Raw genomic sequence first — 20,210 nt, forward strand, 5'->3', positions numbered from 1 at the left:
TGCTGTCTGCAATTGACAAACCACAGGTCGGTATGCACACCTGTAGCCACAGTCACGCACAATTGACACACACACACACACACACACACACACACACACACACACACACACACACACACACACACACACACACGCAACCAAGACATTCATTTCAGACCTTTGACCACCTACATCTGCTGAACCTTTGTTTCATTTTAATAAAACTTTTATTATCAACAAATGTTGATAATAAAATCACAGCAAATTCAGTGCAAAAATACAAATTAAAACAAAACTCTCAGCAAACTAAAATGTAGGCCTATATTCATGGGTCTATATATATATCTATATACATAGGCCTATATTCATGGGTCTATATATATATCTATATACATAGGCCTATATTCATGGGTCTATATATATATCTATATACATAGGCCTATATTCATGGGTCTTGGGGGAGAGCGTATACAATCCACTAGTACTACAGTACACTTTAGTCTGCCGAAACATCAGGACCTCGGCCAATCAGTAGCAAGCACACATCACCGGTTTGGCCCTGTTTGGCCTAGCTCACACCACCCTGCAGGAGTGGGGCCAAAATTGGCACCCTTTTCAGCCCTCTTCGACTGCCCAGCCTCTGGTAGTGGAAACCCAGCAATAGAGAGATAGCTGGTGAGTGAAAACATATATTTGTATATATTTCTCATTAGTTTGTTCAAAGGCCATTCATCATTTAGCACTTCCCAACCTGGCCACAAGAGGGTGCCATCCTCCCGGTCACTGCACTTTTGAGAGGCCAAGTGCAAACTCTGTAACACACACACACACACGAAAATATGTGTTTATTAAAGTGTAACTACTATTTTTGTACTGTTAAAAGCTAACTATATATTAAATCGATTTTAAAACGTGAAAACGATATTGAAGACTGCCGTGAGAAATTAAAAAAAAATCAAACTCATCCTTGCGAAGGAGGGGGTGGGGGGAGATGGTGTAAGAGAGAGTAATTTGGAGGAAGGGAGGGAGAGACGGATGAGGTGCTGCAAGTTCAAGGCCTGTAAACGCTCCCTGTGCCAGTGTTTATATGATGCAGGCTGCAGATGGATGGAGCTAATTCACTTCTCTCTGTCCTCCCTCACCTCAGATGGCCTGTACACACACACACACACACACACACACACACACACACACACACACACACACACACACACACACACACACACACATGCTCAGGAGTTTTGCCGTGCAGTGTAGATCAACGACCACACAGCCTCTGAAAAAGGAGCAATGGGAACAAGGCATGGGGGGGGTTAGAATAATGAGAGAGGTGAAGTCATGTGAGAGGGAGAAGCAGAGAGAGAGATGGAGATGGATAAACAAAAATAGAGAAGCTGACAGAGGGAGAGAAATGAGCTCAAAGAAAAGGAGAAAAAAAAAAAGCTGAATGAGAGGGAGATAGAGACGATGAAAAGCCGGAAAACTGGCAGAGAGCGGGAGGATGGGGAGATTAAAAAAAGAAAAGAAAAGCAGAGCCTCAAAGAAATAGTTGTAAGTCTACTGCTTGTGATTGTGCTCGTAAATCCAACAAGAGAGAGAGAGAGAGGCAGCTATTGACCTCCAAGTCCCCTCAACTCCTATTGTCGCTAGAGGAGAGGAGAGGAGAGGTGAGGAGAGGAGAGGAGAGAGAGAGAGGGGGGGGCGGGAGGGAAGAAGAGAGGGATGGAGGCTGAGAGAGTGGTAGGAGGGAAGTGGAAGTACTACGGTGATGATTATGGGGCCATTTTTACAGCAGTTAGAATAACTGCGTATGTAGTAATAGAGAATCTGAGAAATAGATAGAGGGAGGAAGGAAGGAAGGAAGGAAGCTGTAAATCAGTTGTAAGACTTTTGTGCGTTTGCTGTACATAAAGTTAAACTATGGAATGGATGGAGTAGTGACCTTTAACCTGTACTGCCTTGTCGTCTATATACGCAACTGCTCTAAAAGGAACTGGAAGTGTCTTCTCTTCATAAATATATTTAAAGAATATATATATATTATATACATATCCCGTCGGTTGTTATGGCCTCTTTGTGACGTGTGAGAGACACCTCTTCTACTGGCATTAGAGCGTGTTATGACTGAGTTTATCATGATATATTTATACAGGGAGGCAGAGAAGGTCAGACAAAGTCGGATGAGTTCATCGTCTTGCCAGTGATTGTAGTCATGAATCAGACTGTAGATGATAAATGGATGTTGCTGTTTTTTCCAACTCTAAATGTCTTGTACAGAACATACGCAATGGTATACAATCTGAATTATTTGTATTGCCAGTATTGTCACTAATAATAACGTTTAAAAATTATCTACAAATATCTTCTCAAAATATAAAGATGCAAGGATGAAGATGATAATGTTATTTTTTAACCCAACGTTGCAAAGTTCTTATAAAATGGCAAACAAAGACTGGGGTAAAATAGGCCAAATAGAATACCCTGGTCAACTAAGTATAATTATACTGTATGATTCAAGTGGTTAAAAGCAGATAGATATGTAGCTGTACGAAGTGTGAATGGTACAGTGTGTTTTTCCATAACGTTGCTGTCCTGGTCCTGTTTTGTTTGCTAGTAGTTGGAACTGAGAGAAGAGGTTATTACCGAGTATTACCTTACATTAAGATAGAAGATAAACACTACACCATATGCATTATACAATGTACACCTGAGTGAAGAGCAATTGAACTAAAGTACTCAAAAAGGACAATTGCTCTCTCCATCTCTCTCTCTTTTGTGGATGTGGTGTCTGGAAGTACTTCTCACATACTGCACACTCATACTGAAGCTAAAACTCCCACAAACTATATAGACATGAATACGCATGTACTTTAGTATCAAAGGAACACACATACAGTACATGCGGTACATACATACATGCTTACATACACGGGCACACTGCGTCGAATAGTCAAACCAATTCTTTTTTTTTTTTCAGAGTTAAGAAGTTGATTATTCGTGCTCGTTTATTTTCCCAGTACGTTCCCGTAACCAATACGCCTAAGTTCAGAAGGCTGTGTGGAGTCTGGAATGATGGAGGAGATGACATATTTCTATACCCCAGCAGACACACAATTGCATGAAGCCCCCAAGCCCTGCCAGAATGAATCCAGTAACTCTCATAAATGTGGCTGGCCAGCTACCAGAGAATGACAGCTTAAACTGTCATCTTTCCCGTGGATAGAGGGAGCAGGACAGGGACACTGTCTTTATGACCACGTATGCTGTACTTAAGTGAAATCCTTTCGTCAAACACGGAATAGAATAGAAATGGATACCTGGTATATGGAGGTAATGAATGACTGTGATAACATGGAAGGGTTCACAAGGCTATGGCAGCCACTCTTTGATGCGGTAGACCCCTCTCTAGACTGAGCTTCAATGTAGCTTGTTGAACAGTATTATGATTACCTGGAATTTACAATCATATCAAGCGGTGGTGTACTGTACTTGTATGTGTTACTTTATTTTTCTTTTATATTTTTTATTTGTTTAATGTAAAGTCTTTTTGTATAATTTGTTTAATTTTGGGTAATTTTCCCACGTTATCCTAATATAAATGCACCACGTCTCTGTGTGTACGTCCGTCTGTAATCCATGTAACTCGAGAACCGTCATTTGACACACGCGTTCCACACCACCACAGAGAGTGCAGTGCCCGGCCTTGAGTCTGTGGGATATACCGGTGTCCAGAAACACCACAAAAGCCTCTGCCCAGGCTCTGGACAGGGCCCAAATTAGCCAATTGATCACACCTGGATCTCCACATATTGAACTGGCCTGTTCTGACATGTTGTTCTGGCATCTGCATAGACTCATAGCCTTCATAGACATCTGAATGCCTGACAAAGAGCTCCATATATGGGCATAAAAGGGACACATAATAACTGGGTGGGCAGGCATGCATTTACAACTTGCATCGTTCCAAGTAGGCCAGTGCGCAACGGGCACCGCTCTAGTGTTAAATCATGTTGATTAGGTGATGTAATGGTGATGTAAAAGAAACCGTGCCAACACAAACATTAAATGCCATTAACAATAAAGAGACAATATGACGTACATTTTCCCTTCATCAATGGCGTTTTTAAAACAAACATTGAACTAAAAACAAACATTAAGTGCCCCTAAAAAAAGAGGGTGGTTCTATACATACTGTGTACTGCAACTGAACAAAATGTGATAAATCACAGCAGGGGCTCTTGAACTGATGTGTTCGTGTGTTCGTGTGTGTGTGTGTGTGTGTGTGTGTGTGTGTGTGTGTGTGTGTGTGTGTGTGTGTGTGTGTGTGTGTGTGTGTGTGTGTGTGTGTGTGTGTGTGTGTGTGTGTGTGTGTGTGTGTGTGTGTGTGTGTGTGTGTGTGTGTGTGTCTCTCACAGGTGTCCAGCGTACAGGCGCGAGCTGCACGGTTGTCCTGGACGCCCCCTGCAGGCCTGCTCAACAGGCACAGTAACGGAATGCCCGTCTCGTGCTCCTATGAAGTGTCTCTGTCGGACAAGGGTCGGGACGGGAAGTACCGACTCATATACAGGTGAGAACCTTTTATATCATTGAAAAATGTCAATAAATTAATTGTTTGGAAAAGAATAAAGATGGAAACTCGTGCACGCACGCACACACACACAAAAGATCCCTCAACACATACTGTCACTCACTAGTCATTTGGGAAGTCACCAGGATTCCACCTGACTGTTCATTTTTTGCTCTCAAACACAAGCATTCAGACACATCCAAAACATTCTCAATATTGTGTGTGTGTGTGTGTGTGTGTGTGTGTGTGTGTGTGTGTGTGTGTGTGTGTGTGTGTGTGCGTGTGCGTGTGCGTGTGCGTGTGCGTGTGCGTGTGCGTGTGTTTGTGTGCGCGCGCGCAGTGGCGAGGAGTTGGAGTACAATTTGAAAGACCTAAGGCCAGCAACAGACTACCACGTACGGTAAGAAGAACAATGACTCTAAAAGAATTGCTTTCTTTTTTTTACTAATTAGTTGCAGAGAGTAAACACCGGGAAGACGTGTTGAAATGTGTTTCTGGTAATGTTGCCTGTAATCTAGGAATTTGAGTTTGTTAGTCTCCTCATGTTGCACTCTGTAAGATCTAAAATATTAAATTCAAAACGCATATGTTTTTGTTTTACGTCCGGATACGCATATAACGATAGTTACGTATGTAACTACGGTTCTATGAGTCCCGAATGACCGCCAGAAGCGGTGCTTTAAGCACTGAAAGACATCCTTCGCGCATGCGTCGTCGAGTATTGTATACAAACAATGTCAACTTTGACCCCGTGATGACCCGAAGTAGTCTATATCTTCCGGTAGTCTGCAGGGGATCAGTCTCTACAGAATTTTCTCGCGCGAACACGAGGATTCTGAGTGACAAGAGTGCCTCTGGCGGTCATTCGGGACTCATAGAACCGTAGTTACATACGTAACTATCGTTCTATTTCGTCCCTGCTGACCGCCAGAGGCGGTGCTTTAAGCACTGAATGACTTATACCAGCCAGGTCACGAGGAATCCTGATCACAAACCATAAGGAGTAGGCTCGGAGGACTCTCGTGAGAGGACCACGTCCAGCGGATGGGGAGTGGCAACACTCACCCAGAGGAACATAGACAACTCGCTGTGATGCCCATGAGGCAGCGGCACAGATATATTCCAGGGGTACAATTTACAATTTACAATTTAGGCATTTAGCAGACGCTCTTAATCCAGAGCGACTTACATGTAAGCAAGAACAAAAGCATGGGAATACATCACATAAAAGCATTTATCAATATCATGAAACATGCGTAAGCTAAGAAAGTAACAGTGGAATATCTATATAATGAAACTATACATACACTATACATATAAACTATACATATTTACTACTATGCTATACATATGTACTATGGCGTGCTATGACTATATACAATACAATTATAGTGCTGTCTACATAACATGCTATAAGTCTGTGTCAAATGCTATCTAAGCCAACAGAAATGCTATCTAAGGGGTTAGGGTAAGTGCTATGGGCCATGATGGAGTCTGAAAAGGTGGGTTTTCAGGCTACGGCGGAAGATTGGGAGTGATGCTGCAGTTCTGACTGCAATGGGAAGTGCATTCCACAGTTTTGGAGCCAGAAGGGAGAAGAGTTTGGGACGTGTGGAGCGTTGTGGAGGGGTACTTCCCTCGGGGCAGCCCATGATGTGGGGACGCTCCCGTTAAGAGTGGCACCTCACACCAAATGGTAAGGTACGATCACTCGCCCCATAAACGTGGTTGATGGCATCCACAATAGTGTGGGGCGGGCGCAAGTCACTGACAGACAGGACGTGCCGCTCACGGACACGCTTCGTTACAGCGACATTGATTCTAGCATATCGACATGATATTGCCCCTACTTATGCTTTTAGAGTAGGAGATCGGCCCTTGTCTAGGAGGGACTGCGGAACTCCAGAAAGGTAGGCAGAGCAGCGCACTAGGTCTTTGCTCTGACCTCAGTTGGAAATAGGTTCCATCGGTTATCATACAGTAGCCTGATGGATGTCATGGATGTCACCCTTGAATTCAGGGTGGCATGCCTGGCTGGTTCCACACAGCTGCTCGGCAGCGGTTCAGGGCTGCCAGTGGCCAAACGCACAGTTGGGGGCGTTGAGCATTTGAATGCCATATCCGACCGCCTCCCAGTTGGGGAGACCTCTGTCGGGGAGGCGCCATGGTGTCCTCCGACTGGGTCTGTTCAGCAGAGGAGACCAAGTACTTCTTGGCTGGAGGGGGGCAACCAGCAGTATGGTGTGACCCTCCTAAATAACTCTGAGGCGCTGGTCGTATCAGAGAGGCAGTGACAAGGCATATGCAGTGCCTCTGGCAGTGCGCATTTAAAAGGATAGTGCCCTGTGGGCGGTGGTCTACTTAGGGCCATGTGTGTCAGGAACAATGCAGGTCGTTCCGTTCATACTGGCTATGTGGCAGGAAGCCTACGAAGTCCTGCGGGCTGACAGCCATTTGTGGCGTTCAGGTTCTATGAAACCATCGGACCATTGCGTCCTGACCCGGTGGGCTGGGTGTCTCCGTTAGGGAGAACCAGAGAGGTTAGTGAGGTCCAGGGTGAGGACTACCATGAGCCTACCATGTAGTCCCGCTCTCCACTCAGACAACTTGCCTATAGGCTGATCGGGCGGGGGGCTGCCCAAGTCAGGGGGTCCATAGACACCTACAGCAGCCAAGCAAACGTGGCCCTGCCCGATGACTTACATGATACACAGTCGAGGTGTTGCCCGAACGTATGAGAATGTGCTCGCCTCTCCTGTACGGCAGGAAGTGCTGTAGAGCGGAGCGCACCACTTGCCGCTCTCGCACATTGCCGTGTTCGGCCCAGTAGACTGGCATGAACTTCGTAACCCTGTTGGGTCCCATCAGATTCAAGACATGTCGACACCCGTCTGTCTTGCGTCACGAGGAATTATGTAGATCGGACTTCCCTTAGTGTGACTGAGGATATACAGCCTCTGTTGAGCCCTTGGGCAGGAGGACACATCACTCCTGGTCTGATAGTAGGGCTCTCGTCATGTTGCTGATAATGGCCATTTTGACCCGCCGGATATGGGGGGCTGGCGTCAGAAGGCACTGCACAGCCCGGAAAGTCACAGTCAGGTCCCTGCGTGGGACGCCAGGGAACACGCTGGCCTCTAGTGTGGGCCGGCGGTGATACGCGATCTCCGAGGGCAGTCAAGATGATTTCATCAATGTTGGAGCTCGGCCCTTTGGGAGGCGTGATGTGTCGTAGGCCTGCAAGCTGCAGCCTGGTCTTCCCCCCCTGGATGGTTCGCTCCAGCGATTCTCGCCCGGCTGAACCACCTAGTGCTCCTGGCTCCTCAGGGAGACTACGGAGAGTTGGCCTAGGCTCATCAGTCAAGCTTGACTGTGAAAACCAGACTTTGCGACGGGCTAGAGATACGATGGACATCAGCCGTCCACGCTCTGAGGACATGACGCCAATGCCTCCAGTGACACACCAACGGTGACTGAGCCAGTATTAACGTTGCCACTACTACAGTAGGTGTGAAAAGGAGGCCCCAGTGAGCAGGTTGCCTGTGCTCCTGCACTGGGGTCGAGGTCACCTAGCGTTCTGCCGCCGGGCCTCGTGGGGGAACACAATGAGGGATGCAATGACAGGCTTGGTGGCTGGCATGTAACCCAGGCCAGCCCTTATCGCCTTGTGCGTTCAAATCTATTAAAGTGTCAAGTCGCAACGGGTTGTCTCAGGACACTTTTTCCAATCAGGGCAGGGCTGCCAGGATTTCACCATCGGTATAGAGATGGGAGAAGGCCCTGATCGTCCGCCCGGCAGGCCTGTAGCTGTCTCAGGTACAGGCGTTGGGGACGGCGAAGACAGCAAAGCCGCGTCTGAAGAAGGCGCTTGGAGGAGCCGACTGCCTGCTTTAGTATGCGTTCCACGGCTATGCGCATGAGCTGAGAAGTGGGAGGCTGGCTCTGATGCCTGGGAGGCACCGCCTTCTGCATCTTCCTCATAGTCATGGAAGTGCGTAACTTAAGCTGTCGGGGAGAGCACATCAACCTCGAGTCAGCTGTGGCATCAGAGAGGGAGGTGCTTCGGCATCCTCCGAGGTGCCTAGGTGTTATCTGAAGTGAGCATGGACCTCATGTGGGCCAACTCCGCAGATAGCTGAGCCCTCTCGGATCTGCTGTAGTCAGCGGTCAGACCTTTTCCTCCTGGCACACGGGGCAGGACCAAGGTCGGCTCACGGCTGACGGAGAGCTTCACACGAGGTACAAAAGTGGGAGCTCTCCATTGTGGTGGCACCGGTTACTCTGGACCGGCCGGTGCACACAAGTCCCAACTAGCCCAGGGCGCGGACGCTACTGGTTGCTAGGTGTTAGCCATAATGCTGGGGGGAGGAGGCGCGTACGCTGCCTGTACCAGCAGAGGCTTTAACTTAGATCGGCATATAATGACTTAATCGAAAAAACTGAATGCTGCTATAGCTGCCGCAGCATGTGAATATGCATTTACCTTTTATGCAAATGCTCATTGTAGCACTTTGAGATTCAACCAGATGTAAAGTGCATCATAGAGACAGCACACAACGTTGCTGTTAGATAGACTGTGCGACCTGCATGGTCGCGGTGGGGGAGGGGAGCTCGTGCGCTACCTGTACCCCCGGCGGAGGCTTACTTATAAAGTATGATAATAAAGTAGCCTTCAGTAGCACTTCCAATACACTAGTCAAGTGTGCACTACTACGCATTCATGCTGGGAGGAGGGAGAACTAACGCTGCCTAGTAAACCGACACAAGCTAGTTTTGGAGAAAAGGCTACAACCGATAGCTCCACCGATAGGGGCCACTTGCTGAAGGAAGGGAGCGCGTACGCTGCCTATATCAGCTGCAGCTAATGAACATAACAAGCTATACACCAATAGCTGTTAATAAATGCTTGAGCTAACAAACGATTAGTAGTAAGTAAGTAACATCAAGCTGGCCGTATGCTGGAGGAGCGGAGTGCATACGCTGCCTGCCCTGTAGCAGCTGGGCCGACAACCAGTAAGGTAAGCTATACACAGATAGCTTTTTTATCTTCAATAGTATAATAGGCGCTTGGGCTACAACTACAGGTAGCAGCGCCAGTTGGAGATCTATGCTGGAGACCAGCTGGGCTACTAAAAAACAAGACAAGCTATAGCCTGTTCATAAACAGCTTTAACTTTAAGCTACTGGTAGCAGCTGTGAGCTACGCTGGCAGCAGCGCCAGATACCCTGTGCTGGGGACCAGCTGGGCTAATAGGACCTACAGGTACCCAGGGGCACTAATCTGACCTGTGGGAACAAACCAAGTTGCACCCACTGTATATGCAAAAAACTGTTAATGGAGCTTTGAGCTCCAGACATACTGGTAGCAGCTTCAGCTAGGCCCACTACTGGGGGCCAGCTGGGTTAACAACCAGACAGGCTATGTACACCAATAGCTGTTAATACTATTTAGCTACAACTATACTGGTAGCAACATCAATACCCTGGGAGGACGCAGGTAGCTGCTCCTGTACCGGGCTAATAATAACAAGAATACAAGCTATTCGCAAAAGCAGTTAAGCTGACCCAGGCCGTAGCGTAACGGTCTGGGCACCGGACTGGTGATCCAGTCGCGGTGTGCCGCGGGTTCGACTCCCGGACCCGACACGGCCTTTACCGCATGTCATCCCCCCATCTCTCTCCCGTTTCCTGTCAGCCTACTTTCTATCCCTTAAAAAATCAATAAAGGCGTAAGCCGCAAAAAAATATCTTAAAAAAAACCCAAAAAAAAGCAGTTAAGCTTGAATGCTGCCAATATCGGTATATGGCTTTGGCCAGCAAGGCTCTTGCCATCAACAGCAGGGGCTAACCAAAGCTTGAAAAGTAGCGTGTTTATCAAACGAAGGTAATATGACAGTGTTCTTATCCTTCGGCAAGTCTCATAGCCGCTTATAATAAGCGCTAGCGTTCACAGTCGAACAAAACTCGTATGCAGAGCAGGGAGGCGGCGCGAACGCAGCCTCTACTCGCAAGAGGTTATGCCATGATACAATAATCATATCATTTGAATGTCTGTTAGCGTTCGCAGTCGAACAAACCTCGTATAAAGAGCAGGGAGGCGGCGCGAACGCAGCCTTTACCCACAAGAGGTTATGCCATGATAAAATATATGATATCATTTGAACGTCTGTTTAGCGGGGATAGCACCGCTTTAAACGATAACGTACCTTTTGTCCGGGGAAGGTTTTGTTAGCCTTCATTACCGGTGAGAGAGATTGGACGCTCCTGCGTCCACGTGAATCCGCAAAATAAACTCCATTCATCGAGGAGATAAAAATCCATAGTCTCAGTTCCTGGAGGGCGAACAAACGCTACTCCGACCGGCGGTCACGCCGTCACGGAACTACTGGCGACCAGGTACAGGCACCGTAGGCTGCATATTGTATTGCATAGCAATACCTCGCAGCCCAGTGCAAATTTCTCACTACGACGCGCGAGAAAAAATTGAGACTGATCCCCTGCAGACTACCGGAAGATATAGACTACTTCGGGTCATCACGGGGTCAAAGTTGACATTGTTTGTATACAATACTCGACGACGCATGCGCGAAGGATGTCTTTCAGTGCTTAAAGCACCGCCTCAGCAGGGACGAAATAGAACCCTGTGTATCTCCATGTAAATAATATACTGTCTCTCTCTCTCTGTGTATGTGTGTGTGTGTGTGTGTGTGTGTGTGTGTGTGTGTGTGTGTGTGTGTGTGTGTGTGTATCAGAGTGTCCGCAATGTATAATTCAGTTAGGGGCTTGTGTTCAGAAGTGGGCTCCTTCACCACACACAGCAGTGTCCCTGACGTCCCCTTCCCCCCAAAACTCTCTCACCGCACCAAGAGCACCCTAACCCTACAGTGGAAGGTACACACGCACGCATGCACGCACGCACACACACACACGTTGAGGATGCAACTTGTTATGATTGATTGATTCATTGATTGAATACTTTATTGGCAGAAATGTAATGAATACAGGGTACAGTCAAACAGAAATGTAATCGGTACAAGGTAGTAGGTACAGTCAAACACACGTCCAATGGGATCACCGAATAAAAAGTCCTTGCAGTCTTGTTTCCATTCAGGTTTTCAATTCATAATCATGACATGAAAAATAACAACAAAATTCAAATCATCATAAACGGTAACAAATAACAAAAATGTGTACAGGTTGTGGAACAAAGAAGGGGGATATAAGGAGGAGGGGGTAGTCACTACACTAAGGGGGGGGGGTAATCATTTCCTCTCTCTTTGGCATGCTAAGGTGGATTTTCAGGCTTGTTTTAAAGGATGCCAGGGATTTGCATTTTTTGAGGGAGGGAGTCAGGGCATTCCGGCAGTGCTGTTATGTTGTAAAGTTGAGATGATATGAACCAGATAATAGTGAGTGAGTACTATCATTTAGTTTTGTGCTTCTTTCATTGACGTATTTAATGTTGTGATTACACATTATCTAACTCTGGCAGGGAAAGACATTTGAGCACACTGTGAGCCTCCCTCCCTCGTAATGAGGTTAAAGGACAGATAACAAAATACTGTTATCAACAATATTTTGGATGATGATCCACTTAGCGCAAAACCCACATATTTTATGCAAATAGACATAATGGAGTTTCCAGTTTCAACTCGGTCACCCACTTTAAACCTGGCACTCTATTTTGGGTGGTTGATCTAAAAGCTCAGCTTCTAGAGCTTTTTTTTTGCAGTACATGTAAAGCACATCTTGCCCTTATCCCTAAACTTATTTTTTGTTTGTTTTTTTTACTATTTTGAAAAACATTTTAAAATACCGGTAGTTAAACTAGCGGATCTACATCTACACGTTGTGAGCTTGTGGATTGTCTATTTGAACTATTTTAAAAGGTTTTTCAAAATGCTAAAGAATTAGTAAAATAAGTTCATGGATAAGGGGTAAGCACGTAAGGGGCAAGATATAGCCTGAAGTTTCATTCCAGTGGAGCTACAGCGCTGTCCCGTTTCCTATCACTGTGACTTTGACATTTTCTTCCTCACACCGAATGTCACTGGCAATCACTCCCCCAAACAGGATATGAAATACTGTCACTGTTGGTTGGAAACATCGTATGTCCAAAACCGCTACTTTTCAGAAAACTAAAATGTTCAGAAGTATTGAAAATAGCAGATCTACAGTATAAGCTCACAATGCGTGGTGATGTGATGCGCTGTGAGATTGTAGATCATCCATTTTCACTACTTTTGCTTCAGTAAGATTCAAACGGTGAATCAAAGGTTAGCGAAGAGCGTCATCTAGTGGTAAAAACCGGTGAACACAGTTTGGACGGTCTCTGGCAGGCTGGGCCTTGGAAGAAACTTGACATCATCATCTTTGATTGGCAGGGAATGAGTTTTTAAGTGGCGAAAAAACTAAACTAAAAAGTTGGAATATACGATATCCTGTGTGCATTTCATCCTGTCACTGCTTTGTGTTTCACTCATTTGTCTTGTGCTAATCTCTTCATCTTTCCATCTCTCTGCATCCGTAATGCGATCTGTCTCACAGCCCCCTGGTGACAACGGATCCAAAATCACAAACTACCTGCTGGAGTGGGACGAGGTAAGTCTTTATCCATCTGTCTTTCCTTACTCTGTCTGTCTGTCTGTCCGGTTTAGCTCACTCTCTTTCACATCCTTTTTACTATTATTATTATTATTATTATTATTATTATTATTATTATCATAAACACCTCTCCTCTCCTGGTTGCAGGGGAAGAAGAACAGTGTTTTCAGAGAATATTACTTTGGAAGCCAGAGACACTGTAAGCTCACCCGACTGTGTCCTGCCAGTGGCTATACCTTCAGAGTAGCTGCACACAACGACATAGGCACCAGGTAAGAACACGTAAAGTCAACATGCATGCAGACGGTATGCATACTGTGTATACATGCAGGGGAACATGCTATTCCTCCTGGTTCAGACAAGGAGTCTCTATAGTGCAGGGGCCAATACTTATATTTTCATGAATTGGTACCACCTACAGTAAGCCTAAGGTGACCGTAAAAGTTTTATATTTTTGTATTCCTAGTCCTAGTTTATATTTTGGTATGATAAGTCTTAATGCCAGTTATATGTGACCATACTATTTATAAACCTATATAAGGCAACATTTTCCAATTTTCATTATGCGTTAAGTATGTGACGTGTCAAACTAGAGGTTTTTCATGATTCTGAATCCATTCCAAGCATTAGTTTTGCATGAAAGATACTCCTTGGGCTAAAAACGGCAGTAGCACATTTGGGCTATGGCCGAGTTTTCTTCGGGCAGAACTAATGCTTGGAATGGATTCAGAAGTTTGACATGCTACTTAAAGCATAATTAATAAGACTTATAGGTTGTTTATGGTATGGTCACATATAACTGGCGATAACTGGCATTATGCTACTGAATTGGAAGACTTATCATACCAAAATATAAACTAGAGACATGTAGGAAATACTAAAATGTTAAGGTCACCTTAGGTGGTACCAAAATCTGGCTCTGCCCCTGGATTACTAGTACGGCGACAGAGATCCCACCCTTGGACACGGCCAATTGTGTCCGTCAGAACAACCAGCCAAGCCAGATTACAACCAACAGTCGCCGTGGTGGGCAGGAACTTTACCCCCTGTGCCACCCAAGCGCCCGTAATTAGTGTTCCTAATTAGTGCCCTTTGTTCCAGTGAATGGAAATGTTAATGCTACACTTACAATGACATTCTGTGCTTCCTAACAGTTTGCAGAAGGCCATTTCCCTTTTCACAGGAGAAAGATCCCTCCTTGCACGCTTACCCATACAGAAATGGTTTGTTGAGATCAGTTCACTGGCCTTCACCCCATCCAAACACCTTTGAAATTAATTGGAATGCCAAATGCCAGCCAGGCCTAAAGTGTCTGACCTCAACCTCACTGATGCTCTTACGGATGAATGTGTCTTTCTTTCTTTCTGTCTTTCTGTCTTTCTGTCTTTCTGTCTTTCTTTCTTTCTTTCTTTCTTTCTTTCTTTCTTTCTTTCTTTCTTTCTTTCTTTCTTTCTCTCTCTCCTTCCATCTCTTCCTCGACATAATGAACAGAAGAACTATATTGCTTTTAGACTCATGCTAGGTTCTTGGTTTACGTTTACCTGGGATCCAACGTCCAAGTTTCTCGACCCATTGGACGTGTGTGCGTGTGTGTGTGTGTGTGTGTGTGTGTGTGTGTGTGTGTGTGTGTGTGTGTGTGTGCGTGCGTGTGCGCAGTGGTTTCAGTGCGGAGGTGGTCTTCTATACCATGGGCACCCTTCCTGCTCTGCCCCTGGCGCCGCGCCTCGTCAGGGCAGGGGTCTCCTGGATCACCTTGGAGTGGGGCCGTCCGGAGGGCAGTCCCAGCGAGGAACAGCTCAAATACACCCTGGAGATCCAGGAGGACAACAGCGTGAGTGACCCCTCACACACTCCCCTTTCCATGCTTTAGAAGCACACTGCACACACCACACACACACAGTGGACATGCTTTTTAAAGGAGTAGTCCAACTACACACCCCATGAGATTATTTTGTTTTGGTCGCAGTCCTTACCCAATAATTTGATAACCTGAAAATATCGGTCAACTGGCCCCGCCAGTCATCAAATTATTGGCTTTGGAACGTGGCAAAACTAAAATCTCCATGAATTCAAGGCTTCATAGAGTGTGTATTGAATTCAAGGCTTCATAGAGTGTGTATTGTGTAACTGATAGAAAATGAGTATTTTTGGGGCTAATCCTTTAAGGACACACAGACACAGCCCCACCCCCAAGTGTGATGCAAGAGTAAAAGTCCTTTGTAATGCCGTGCCTAGTAATTTGAGAGGCGTGCGTTTATTTTGGACTCGCAGAGGAGTTGAGGGGGGGCGACAACGCAAGCGTATTTAAGTGACCCTGTGAAATAGCCACGCGCATGCCCATTAAGTGCACACGCCCGTGGCTGATTAGACCAGGCGTGTAGCGTGGATAAAAAATTTGACTGGGCCAATTAGCATCGCAAATGGGACAACTCCGGTCGATAGGTGAGACCGGTTTTGCCAACTTGCTAATGGGGACCATTTAAAACAGCGCTTGCTGGTTGGTGTGATTTTGGACGCGTTACGACAGAAAAGCCTTAAGATGGCTACTGTGTGAATATGATGTACTGTGTATCTCCCACAGGGAACGGACTTTCATCCAAAGTACACTGGAGAAAACTTGACCTGTACTGTAGAATGCCTGAAGAGGAGCACACAGTATAAATTCAGGGTAAGATGTGTGTGTGTGTGTGTGTGTGTGTGTGTGTGTGTGTGTGTGTGTGTGTGTGTGTGTGTGTGTGTGTGTGTGTGTGTGTGTGTGTGTGTGTGTGTGTGTGTGTGCGCGCGTGTGCGTGCAGCGTTCTGTTCTGTGTCTTATCAGAACTGCCCTGATGTTGAAAACTCCACCAACTAGTGGAGCAAACACGACAAACCTTTTTACAAGACCTCTTTGACACTGGTGTCACACACAGTGTTCATGCACATTCACACACACGTTCACGTTCACACACACACGCATATTCATGGCCTTGTCTGAGAGTTCATCACGCGCACACCCAGGAGAATATCGAGTTCATTGAGTCATCGTTTCAGTCTTTTCCATCTCTTTCTTCCTCATCTTTTTTATGCTCTCTCTAATGATGGCCAATCATTTTCTCTTTCTCTAGTGAAATAAAAGCCTTTTTGTTAGGTTGCCAGGACTGTCCACCCATCCAGCCAGGTGTCTTTAGGTGGCAACACAACCACTATTAATCCGGCAAGGAATATAGCAATTTACCTCTGGAGAAAAAACGTCAATTTAGCCAACAGTGAAACACCAGTAATTTGACAGTCATTTAGCCACCAGGGAGCTCCGCTATGGCCCCACTGATAGCTGCTTGTAATGGGCTAGTAGGAAACACAATGTCCTGACTGTGTGTGTGTGTGTGTGTGTGTGTGTGTGTGTGTTAGAGAGAGTGCAAAAGAGAGAGGGAGGGTGTGTGTTTGTGCAAGAGAGGGAGAGACGTATGCACGGACGCCATGTTTAACCACATGAACCCTAGCCTCCCTATTCTGGGGCAAGCTATTCGGCGAAAATAGCTGACTGGCAAGCTCACAACGACATGGGTTGTGATGCGTTGTGATATTGTAGACCTGATTTTTTTGTGTGTTTTGGTGTAGAGGGGGAAAAGGAACTGCAATAGTATTGGCCGATGCGGGTCAATCTACAAACACGTAGCGCGGCACCGAGTGCCGCACTACAAGCTTGTATATCCGCTAGTTTTGAACAATCTTGAAAATGTGGGACAAATCTTTGAATATATATTCTTTCAGAGCGAACGTTTTTAACTCAAATCTTTGCTTCTGGGGAACAACATATTTTCAGATGGGGGTGGGTGGCCAATTACAGTACATACTGTAATATGTAGGGGAGAGCCGCCAAGGATGTAACATTTTGCACGTTTCATTTTTTTACTCAGAGATCCGTTTATCTACACATGTAATGTTTTCAGGCAACGGACCTACACATGTCTGCTACCATAAACCACTTCAAGTTATTCTTTTGATAAAACAGGTCGGGAGTTATTAAACCGAACGTGGACACTGTTCCAGTGTTACATTTGCTGCGCATATCGGATTAATTGTAATGGCATGCATGATAAATGTAACAACGCTAAAAAACACCATAAGTTTTCAGCTTAAAGCAATTATATTTCATTGAAGCAACTCCTTAGCATTGTTTTCATACCATGGATGTGATAAGAAAATGTATCAAACATAAGGGAAATATTAAATAGTATCGGGTGTACCAGTTTGGGCGTCAGTTCAATGGGAAAATACATTGATTAAACAAACGTTTGATTGATTGAGTTGTACAATGTTATACAACCCTAAACTAATTTTAGAATACACTCAGTAATGAAGACACCTGACTGAACATATAATATTGGCCAATATGTCAAATATGTAAATATTACATATAATGGTATTGAATGGAAAGTGGACCATTTGTAACATGTTACAAATGGCCCACTTTTGCAAGTTTTCTTTGCCGTTGCTTACAGACCAGAATGAACGTGAATTCCGTCTAAACACGATGCAAACTAATGAAGAACATAAGCATGAAGACATTGTGGGGGCGCTGTTTCACCAGACCAAAAACACACAGAGTTCAAGTTCAGAGTGCTAAAACAAACGGCACTTTTATTTGGTTTTGGATCACAAAGTAACTCAAAGGTCCGGGGTTCTGACTCAGGGGCTCTTGGGTGGTCAGAGCATGGTCACAGGTTAACTTAGGTTTCTTCTATATTTAAAGATTGGGGAGCCCGTCCCACAATATTCATCAAAGGGGGAGAGGGGGGGGGGGGGGGGGGCTAGGGGCACTCCAGTGTCCCAGCCAGTATGAGCCTAAATTCCAGAGCCCAGCGATCACGGACATGTACTGGGTCGGTGAGCCTGAGAGATGAGATTCACACAATTAGTATATTGTCATCACATCCAGGTCAATTCAAATAAACGGTATATTAAGAGTAGGGAAGGGAATATGTATGGTTCAGTCTTACCGGTTGCCGCACGCCAGCCTGTCTCTCGGGAGAGTCTCTGAGAGTGTGAGCAGGACAGAGGCTTTTAACCTGCCTGGGTGTGGACACGCAGCAGGTGCCTCATTAAGGCAGACGAGGAGACGGGCTGGGACGTACCTCCCATCCAGGACCCGCCCTCGTTGCCGTTGGCAACGCTTTGCTCTGCCTGCCTCTCTCCCTCTCTCCCCGAGGTGGCTATGCCGTGGCGCGCGGTCCCGGACCGAGACGCCACACATTCCCCCCCTATGTTTCACGCCGGGGCGGGAGACATCATGATCGCCTTCCTCCTCATGCAGTCTTGACAGTGCGTCTGCGTGGGGAATTGACTTCCCGGGTCGATGTTCCACCACAAACTTGTAATTTTGTAGTTCAATAAACCACCTAGTCACCCGACTGTTTCTGTCCTTGTTCGTGGCCATCCATTTTAGTGGCGCATGATCAGTTATCAGCGTGAACGGACGGCCCCATAGATAGTATCTCAGGTAGTGTATCGCCCACTTAATGGCGAGGCACTCCTTTTCTACCGTTGCATAATTTCGTTCATGTTTGAGTAGCTTTCTGCTAATGAAGGAGACGGGGTGCTCCTCGCCGTTTATCACCTGGGATAGCACCGCGCCGATGCCAGTCCCTGAGGCGTCTGTGTGGAGAAGAAACGGCAGGTTAAAGTTTGGCGAGATTAACACAGGTTTCTGGCACAGTGCCTCTTTCAGCCTTGTGAAAGCCGTTTCTGCCTCAGAGGTCCACTTTATGTGGTGTGGCTCCCTCTGGCGGGTCAGCTCGTACAGTGGAGCGGCCACCGTGGAATAATTCTCAATGAATTTCTGATAGTAGGCTAGCAGACCCAGGAAGGATTTTACCTGTCGCTTGGTGACGGGGCGGGGCCATTCCTTGATGCGCTGTACCTTCTTTTCCTGTGGCTTTACGCATCCTCGTCCAACGGTGAATCCTAGGTAGTCCGTCTCTGTCATACCCACATTCTCCACCATATGTGGGGGCGCTGTTTCACCAGACCAAAAACACACAGAGTTCAAGTTCAGAGTGCTAAAACAAACGGCACTTTTATTTGGTTTTGGATCACAAAGTAACTCAAAGGTCCGGGGTTCTGACTCAGGGGCTCTTGGGTGGTCAGAGCATGGTCACAGGTTAACTTAGGTTTCTTCTATATTTAAAGATTGGGGAGCCCGTCCCACAATATTCATCAAAGGGGGAGAGGGGGGGGGGGGGGGGCTAGGGGCACTCCAGTGTCCCAGCCAGTATGAGCCTAAATTCCAGAGCCCAGCGATCACGGACATGTACTGGGTCGGTGAGCCTGAGAGATGAGATTCACACAATTAGTATATTGTCATCACATCCAGGTCAATTCAAATAAACGGTATATTAAGAGTAGGGAAGGGAATATGTATGGTTCAGTCTTACCGGTTGCCGCACGCCAGCCTGTCTCTCGGGAGAGTCTCTGAGAGTGTGAGCAGGACAGAGGCTTTTAACCTGCCTGGGTGTGGACACGCAGCAGGTGCCTCATTAAGGCAGACGAGGAGACGGGCTGGGACGTACCTCCCATCCAGGACCCGCCCTCGTTGCCGTTGGCAACGCTTTGCTCTGCCTGCCTCTCTCCCTCTCTCCCCGAGGTGGCTATGCCGTGGCGCGCGGTCCCGGACCGAGACGCCACAACATCCATGTGGATTTTTATTCACCAACACCAAAGAAAAAAAATTGTAGCACACACATGTAAAATTATACGCCTTTTGAGAAAAGTCAGTTTTTCGCCAATAACTCCCCGTAGGATGAAGGTAAACACTTCAACGTAGAGTACGTTGCTGTACACATACTGACGCGATGGCGTCATGGTGGCGTTGACCAATCAAGAGATAACGTTCATGTTACAACCATGAAGCGTTACAATCGTGGCGGCTCTCCCCTACTCAAACATTTTCATATATTATATGAACATTTTGAGTATTACTGACATAGAAACATGGGTTTTTCAGAAAACTGTCATGACTTAGAAGGCATTTGTAGAATCGTCCTCGGTCTAAATGGGTTAATGTCAATGTTGCAGACAAACA

The 20,210-nt window shown here is 46.2% G+C and overlaps 1 protein-coding gene across 2 annotated transcripts in view; it reads left to right on the top strand.

The window, feature by feature from the left end:
* fndc3ba (fibronectin type III domain containing 3Ba) overlaps positions 1–20,210 on the top strand; it is a 151,318-nt gene that overhangs the window by 90,365 nt on the left and 40,743 nt on the right. For both annotated transcript variants that reach the window (XM_083792680.1, XM_083792681.1), the window contains exons 8-15: positions 1–26; positions 4,395–4,546; positions 4,887–4,946; positions 11,299–11,437; positions 13,094–13,147; positions 13,298–13,422; positions 14,807–14,981; positions 15,732–15,818. The exon at positions 1–26 is cut by the window's left edge and continues 33 nt beyond it. In XM_083792680.1, the coding sequence (XP_083648806.1) occupies positions 1–26; positions 4,395–4,546; positions 4,887–4,946; positions 11,299–11,437; positions 13,094–13,147; positions 13,298–13,422; positions 14,807–14,981; positions 15,732–15,818 (818 nt within the window). The remainder of the gene's footprint in view (positions 27–4,394; positions 4,547–4,886; positions 4,947–11,298; positions 11,438–13,093; positions 13,148–13,297; positions 13,423–14,806; positions 14,982–15,731; positions 15,819–20,210) is intronic.

The sequence above is a fragment of the Protomyctophum parallelum genome (assembly GCF_964188405.1).
Source record: "Protomyctophum parallelum genome assembly, chromosome: 20".
Lineage (NCBI taxonomy): Eukaryota > Metazoa > Chordata > Actinopteri > Myctophiformes > Myctophidae > Protomyctophum > Protomyctophum parallelum.